The 7,801-nt window shown below is 24.0% G+C and overlaps 2 protein-coding genes across 2 annotated transcripts in view; both read left to right on the forward strand.

The window, feature by feature from the left end:
* Phum_PHUM587930 (myosin heavy chain, clone, putative) overlaps positions 1-3,666 on the forward strand; it is a gene marked incomplete at both ends in the record, with an annotated part of 4,828 nt that extends 1,162 nt beyond the window's left edge. The window contains 7 exons of the mRNA XM_002432449.1: positions 185-280; positions 1,232-2,496; positions 2,563-2,685; positions 2,789-2,941; positions 3,143-3,255; positions 3,363-3,553; positions 3,645-3,666. Coding sequence (XP_002432494.1) covers positions 185-280; positions 1,232-2,496; positions 2,563-2,685; positions 2,789-2,941; positions 3,143-3,255; positions 3,363-3,553; positions 3,645-3,666 — 1,963 coding nt within the window. The remainder of the gene's footprint in view (positions 1-184; positions 281-1,231; positions 2,497-2,562; positions 2,686-2,788; positions 2,942-3,142; positions 3,256-3,362; positions 3,554-3,644) is intronic.
* A 2,326-nt stretch (positions 3,667-5,992) lies between these two features.
* Phum_PHUM588040 (glutamic acid-rich protein precursor, putative) lies at positions 5,993-7,557 on the forward strand (the record flags this gene model as incomplete). The annotated part of the gene is made up of 3 exons (XM_002432450.1): positions 5,993-6,914; positions 7,060-7,271; positions 7,477-7,557. The coding sequence occupies 3 exons, from the start codon at positions 5,993-5,995 to the stop codon at positions 7,555-7,557; spliced, it is 1,215 nt and encodes a 404-aa protein (XP_002432495.1).
* Positions 7,558-7,801: the final 244 nt, after the last annotated feature.

Genomic DNA, 7,801 nt, shown 5'->3' on the forward strand with positions numbered 1-7,801 from the left:
CTTAAGGTAACTTGCAAAAGATACTAATTATTAATTAGAGAAAGGGGGTAGGGGTTTGTTAATATTTTTTTATTATAGGTTTGTTTACATTATTTGTTGTAAATTTTTATTTAAAAAAAAAAAAAAAAAATTTGCATTAAAAGAAAGTAATTATTGAAAAATTTATTAAAAATAATATTTATAGGAAGTTAATGGTGTGTAAACCTAATATCCGACATGAGAAGTGTAGGAAAATAAAAATAAAATATTTTATATTCAAAACGATATTAAATCTTATTAGGTAGTTGTAGCGTAGATTCAATGAAGCAAGACTAATCGTATCGAACATCAATATTGATTAATAAATATTTTTTAAATATTTTTAAACGCAAATACCAGTTAGGACAAAAAAAAAAATTCAATTTAAAAAAATTATTTTCTATACAAATAAAAAGAAAAAAATTCTTTTATTTTGGCAAACTTATCTGACCTGATATATGGATTCATTCTATTTTTTTTTATTATTATTGTTTTTATTAAATTTTTTTTTTCTTTTTTTGCATTTGAAATTTTAAGTGAATAATATCATTTTTTAAATTGGGTATAGCAAGTCAATTAAATTAAGAATTAAAAAATTATTATTATAGGAAAAATAAATACTTTTTTGTTAGGGAAATTAAGTTAACATTTTCTATACAAACAAGAAATATCTGAGAAGAAGAAAAAAGTTTTAAAAAATTTGTGCTCCATCCATAAAAATTGTTAACATTAAAATTATTTATTTCAATTTAATTTTTATAAAAATATAATGTTTTTTTTTTTTTTTTTACCAACTAATCATATTATAATTAATAATATTATATATTTAAGTTTTTTTAAATTTATTATTTAATTTTTTTATATCGAGTTTCTAGCAAATTATATTATTTATATGATTATTAAATAATTTTAATATATTAATAATAATAATTTCGTGTAAAAATAGTATAATGTGAACTTTTTTAATTATATTTTTTAAAGTAAACATAATTTTAAAAAATTTTTCCTTTTAATTGAGTGACAATTTAATAAAAGATTTTTTTTATATTTATTTATATGCTGCAACGAGAATAATACAAAATTTCTATTACGGATTTAATGTAATTTACCCTTTAATTTAAGATTTCATTTATATATTTGAAATATTTTAATGTGAATACTTATTGTGTAGTAATTAAGTTATTTAATTTTTTTTTTTGTTGTTTAATTTTAGGTTAACTGACGATTATAGTAATCCAGAATCTGCAACAGATATTTGTAAGCGTATTTTTTTTGATATTGATGAGCATCAACCAGATATATCTGAACTATGTCGTCAATTACAAATGTCTTCCCTTAATGACCGCCATCATGGAGTGCCTATAGACTCACGGACGTTTACCAGACCTAAAAAATATACAGCTAGACCGTCACTAACGTTTGTAATTAATCCTGAAGATGGACGACCCAAGCTTCAGAGACGTCTTACTACTACAATTAGTCCTACTCCAAATCTTATATCAAAATTAGAAGAACTCAGCAAAACTAATAACAAATCTGTTTCAGGAAATAAGGAAAATTTTCAAAATGTCGATGGAGCCGATGAAAGTATGGTTGAATTGATAAAATCAAATGGAAAATCAAAACGACAATCTTTACCCGCTAGCTTATACGATCGTTTACAAGAATTAAAAAAAGCTAATTCATCTTTTAAAGTCTGTAATCAAGATGAACAAAATATTATCAACCAAAGAATTCAAAACGAAGTCAAAAATGAAATGTCGGATAATATTAGAAAAGGCCCCATTGATATTGACTTAAAAAATTCGCATTCCGCACGTTTGTCCGAAATTTTTAAAAACATTCAAGATTATTATTCAGATGATAACGAAAGCTTTATTAGTTTAGATGAAGTCAGTGGTTTTTGTGATCGATTGACATTGTCAACCGATCAAAATACATATTCTTCTATAATGAGAGAGATGGAACAACATGACATTTGTCTTTTTCATCGTACTCCAAATGACAATAAATCAAACGAAAGCAGAATCACAATTGGAGGCATGGAAGTTCCTGAAACAGAATTCGTAAAAAATAAAGCAGAGAACGAATATAACGGAGATGATAACGATTTAAATCGAACGTATGAAATTAATGATGAAGAACCTTGTGAATTAAATAATACTTTTGAGTTGAAAAAAAATCTATCGAAGCAAAACGTAATGAATTTAACATACGACGCAAATAAAAAAGTCGATTTAATGGACGCCGCTCCAAAAGCTGATGTTTTAAAAGATACGACACCTAAAAAACGTTCAAATAGAAGTTCCGAAAATATTGAAAACAATAATTACAACAAAAGCTATAATGTTTCACCCTCAGGTTTTCCTAAAAACAACACAATGAATGTTACTTACGATAAATCTAAAAAAACATTAGATGAAAATGAATTGAATGCTTTGCACAAGGAAAAATATTCTACAAAATTATTTGATTCTAGTTTTAAAAAGCAAAATTCTGAAATAATAAAATCTCCGAAAATAATTAATAATAAATTAAAAGAAGGGGAAATGCGCGAAGACGATTGTATGAGCAGTACTTCCGATCACAGTTACAAGTCATCTGATAGCAATATTGAAACAAAACCTTCAGAACGTTCTAAAAGTTCAGAAATTGAACGCAAGTCAAGTATGATTGATTTTATGAAAATAGAAAAATTAAAGTTTTTTTTTTTTTTTTAAATTTATTTCTAGTAAATTACAATAAATAATATTTAATTTAGTTTATGTAGGAAATTCATCGACTCCGATGACCGGTGAATGGAAAAAATTAGATTTTGACATTGTTTCACCAATAGGAATGGGTGACGGAGAATATCGGGCTCGTTCGAATCCTTCCAGTCGAAGTCATAGTCCACGTAAAATTGTAACCCCGTACGTACAAGGTAAAACATCCCACATTAAATTTTATTTTAAAATTTTATTATTATTATTATTATTAGTAAAACCTTAAAAAAAAAAATCACTAACTATGAGTTCCCAAAGTTTTTCCTTGTTTTTTTCTTTTTTTGTTTTCTTTTTTGTTTTTTTTTTCGTTTCGTTTTGTTTTGTTTTTTGTTTTGTTTTGTTTTTTTTTTCTTTTATAGAAGGGGGGAAAAAGTATCGAATGCCAAATTTAAAACAGCCCTTAAGGGTTCCTCAGCGAGAGCTCAAATTAAAGCCAAACTTGGTCCGACCAGCACAAAATTTTAAAAGACCTGTAATAATTATTTTTCACTTTTAATGAACTTTATTAAATTTTAATGACAATTTTTAATGACCTTTATTATTTTTTTTTTTTGTTTCTTTTATATATATATATATTAGTTATCGTATGCTAGGACTTCGTCCGAACCATCTGTACCCCAAAAGGTAGAAAATTTTCAGCCTGCAGTAAATGTACCCGTACTACGACCTTTAGAACCGTCTTCCGTGCCTTCTTTAACGCATATGAGGCCTTCAAGTAGAACGAGCGGTATTCCCAGGCCGCCAACAAGACTGAAACAGCCACAAATCAGGTCAAATATTTTTATTTAATTTTTTTATTTAAATATATATATATACTTTTACATTTATTACATTGTTTTATTTTTTTTTTTTTTGTTGCAGAGTAAATTATTCTAAAAAATAAAAATGGTGGAGACAAATTTTGAAGCGACTTTATTAATCACGCCCCTCGAGACTGGTGTAATTATTTCTTAACTTTTTTAAACCTTTTTTTTTTTTTTTCTTAAAAAAAAAAAAAAAAAAAACTAGGAATTAAGAAACGAAAAAAAAAAAATAACATAAGTAATCGTTTAGGTATAATAACTATTTATCGAATAATATTTAATATTGAAATAAAATAATTTTTTTTTTTTTTTTTTTTTTACTTTTACAATCGGTACTACTCGTTTAATGTAATTATTATTTATTATACTTACCCGGAAGAATTTTTTTTTTTTTTTTTTTTTATAACTTGAGAAATACGTATCAGTTATTAGAGGGAAAGCTTTGGCCTATAAACTTAAATTTTTGTAAAAATAATAATGAAAAATTAACAATGTTAAAAAATAACCCATAAATTTTATTTTTCATTTACGACTGTTATTTAACTTTTAAAATATTTTACTTTATTTTTATTATCAAAAAATCTGTAACTGTAATAATGTAATTTTTGGATGGATTTTTTTTTTTACTATTGATTAGTTTTTCTTTTAGGTCAAATAATTATTAATTTTATTTACAGTTGATTTCTACATGCATTTAAACTTTTTTAAAAATTGCATTTAAACTTTAGAAATTTTTATAAATAATGTTCCAATTGATCGATATGATAAATTTATTTATTTTTTTAATGAAAATTTTACAATGTTTTTGGTATTTAAATTTTTAAATAATTAAAAAATTTCTGATTTGAAATTAAATGGGGGGGGGGGGGAAATTAAAAATAATTTTTTTCCGTTTTTTTAAAAAATAAAGTGCGAAAATTATTATAATTTTTTAAATAAAAAAAATTTTTTTTTTAATTTTTATAACTAAAATATTTCTAACGTAATTAACATTGAGAAAAAAAAGCTTTAATAAATAATGATTAATAATAATAATAATAATAATAATAATAAATTTTTTTACCTGTGGTATTTAATTTAATTTTTATATACTTTTGTAACTTTTTTTTTTTTTTTTTTGAATAAAAAATGTTTTTTTTATATATATATTGCACCAGTTTCATAAATAAAATGTAATTTAAATTAACTACCCTTAAAAAAAAATAAATAAATAAATAATAAAAAATTTAATTTAAAATTATAATTTTTCATCGGTGATAATAAAAATTTGTTGGTTAAAAAAATGTTAATTATTATTAATTATTTTTATACTATAAAATTGTTTAAAAATAATTGTTTGAAAATTATTATTATTATTTTTTTTTGTTATTAAAAATAATGTTATAAAAAAAAAAAATAAAAAATATAATTTGTTCAGTGTTAATAAGACGCTATAAATTATATATTTGAAATAAAAAATATTTATTGTAATAATTTTAAAAATTTTATTAATAATCGTTTCGCCTAAAATTATATCGCCATATTTATTATAAATCGAGTAATTAATAATTTACTATTTATATTTGTTAAATAATTTTTTTTTTTAATTAGGAATTTAAATTTCAGTTTCCATAAAGGGATTTAAATAGATATTATATTATTTTAAATTTTGTTTTCATAATTTTAAAAATGACAAATTTATATTCTTATAATTTTTAAAATTATTATTATTGTTTAAAAAAAGTAACGCAGGCGCTTTTTAATTAAAAATTTATTTATATAAAAGTATTAAATGATAGTAACATGACGAGAAATTAATAGTGTTAATATTTATCGTTGTTTTTATATTTTGAAAAAAAAAAAAAAAAACTTTCAACTTATTATAAAAATATAATAAGAGAAAGAAAAAAAAATTAATAATTATATTAGTTTTTATACTCAATTCATTTATAAGCTTATATCAAATTAATATTTGACGCAGTTTTGTTATTTGCACAAGCGCACGTTTAAACTAAAATAAAAAAAAAAAAAAAAAAAAAACTTTCATGTTTTGATATTGATTGAAGGTGGAGTCATAAAACAGTAACAGCCAAGAAACGACAGAAGTTGTAAACAAACAGGAAAAACAGTTGAACATTTTTTTTCATGGAGGATTTTATAACTGTTAAAAAAACAATTTATTAAATACATTTATTGTTTTTTAATATTTAACAATCAATAAACCGGTTGTATACTTGTAATTTTTTTACTTAATTTTTGTGCATTTAATAATATCGCACAGGTGAGGTTAATTTGTTATTCGGATGTGTTTTCATGCAAAAATATATACCTACGTATGTATTTATTATTTTTATTTTGATAATTAAATTTCAATGGTGGCATGTTGAAAATATTTTCTGAATTTGAAAATTAATAATATTTTTACAAATGAATAATCGACAAATGGGTCCCTTTGGCGATTTCGAAATAAATAATGCGGACATCATTAAAGACAAACGAAAAAAAGATATTATCGTCGACGATGGAGAAAATTATTCTAAAAACAAAAAGGATAGGTATTTAAATCAAGAAAAAAACCGAAGGAAAGAATGTAATACGAAAACTAGTGTTCTCGACAAGAGAGAACAAGGAAGAAGAGAAAGGTACGAAAGGGAGGCAATCGAAGCCGAAAGAAGAGAAAGAGAATTAGAATTTGGAAAATGGGAAAAGGAAAGGAGCAAAAATAAATCGAAAACGGTAGGATTAATGTCCAAATACAAGCCGAGACGACCTCCTCCGGGTTACAGAGATCCCCACGAGGTCTGCAAGCAAGCCCTACCGGTTAAATTAAAGGAAAAAAAGCGTCAGGAAATAAAATCTTTAATGAACTGCATCGCTTTTACGCCATCTCAAACAGACTTGACCGGTACATCGGAAGTAGAAAACATGTCTCCCAAAAGAAAAGAGCCAATGGCGGAAGAAATGGATAATTCATCGAGTTCGGATACCACGTCGGACATAACAGATGTTACGCCTCGATCTAGTTCTAGCGGATGTTCTTCAATGTCGAAACAAAGTATGTACGTAGATAAAGCAGAAAATTTTAAGGAAATTGGTTACGTTAAGGAAAAACCGAAGAACTGTGAAACGGAAAATAAATTCCAAAAAAGGGAAGAAGAGATTATTATGAAACAATCTTATGATAAAAATTGTGATAGAGATAAAAAGAGAGACAATCATAATGACAGTGAGGAACAAAATAGGAATTCGGATGAAGTGGCTTTAGAAGAAATGAAATACATGCAAGATGCTTTTGAAGATTTGGATTTGGACGAAGAAACATCTGATTTTGCATCGAGTATAATATCGGGTAAATTGAATTTTTTATTACACGCACGCACGCACACATTTAATTAAAGTCATAATTTATTTTACCTTTCGTCGTATGCTAATGGTCGTAACTGTTTATGTTAAAAAAAAATTTTTTTTTCTTTTTTTTAAATTAGGACTTTCAGAAGAAAGAAGAGCCAAGTGTAGCAGAAAAAATATGACATTCACCAACGAACAACTTCGAGAAATCGAAAGGGTTAATTTAATACTTTTAAAAAAAATAATGAATCACAGGAAGCAAAGAGCAAAACCACAAATTCAACCTCAAATTCAAAGAAAAACAAGCGCTGCCATTAATCGGTCAAAAATGGAAGAAAAAATAGACAGAGAAAATAAGGTAAAAAAAAAAATTAATTAATTAATTAATTGTCAGACGTTCTTTTTGAAATAACAATAAATATTAATTGGTTTTTGTTAATAGATTTTGAATAGTATTAATATATTTAACGTAATAATATACCTATGAAAACCTTAAAAAAAAAAAAAAAAAAATTATAAAATGTAAAAAAAATCTAATTTTGAAAAAATTTTATATTTACTAGATTCTATTGAAAAAACTTCAGTCGGCTAAAGGAACAACTGGTACACTTTCAAGAAAAAATGAACAATCTAAATGCTATTAGAAAATTGAAATGTTAACTTGACTCAGGATGGTACCTAATTTGGAAAATCCAATCCAGGTAACTTCTTTCCCTTTAAGTCTAAAAAAAAAAAAAAAAAAAAAAAAAAGAAAAAAGGTTTTGCCAAAAAAAAAAAAAAAACACAAATTAATTTTAAAATTTTACAAGTTTTTATTGGAATGGGTTTTTTTTTTTTTTTTTAGAAAATTATTAGAATTTATTATTATTATTTTTTTTTTCTTTTTTT

The sequence above is a fragment of the Pediculus humanus genome, genomic scaffold, assembly GCF_000006295.1.
Source record: "Pediculus humanus corporis 1103172108311 genomic scaffold, whole genome shotgun sequence".
NCBI lineage: Eukaryota > Metazoa > Arthropoda > Insecta > Psocodea > Pediculidae > Pediculus > Pediculus humanus.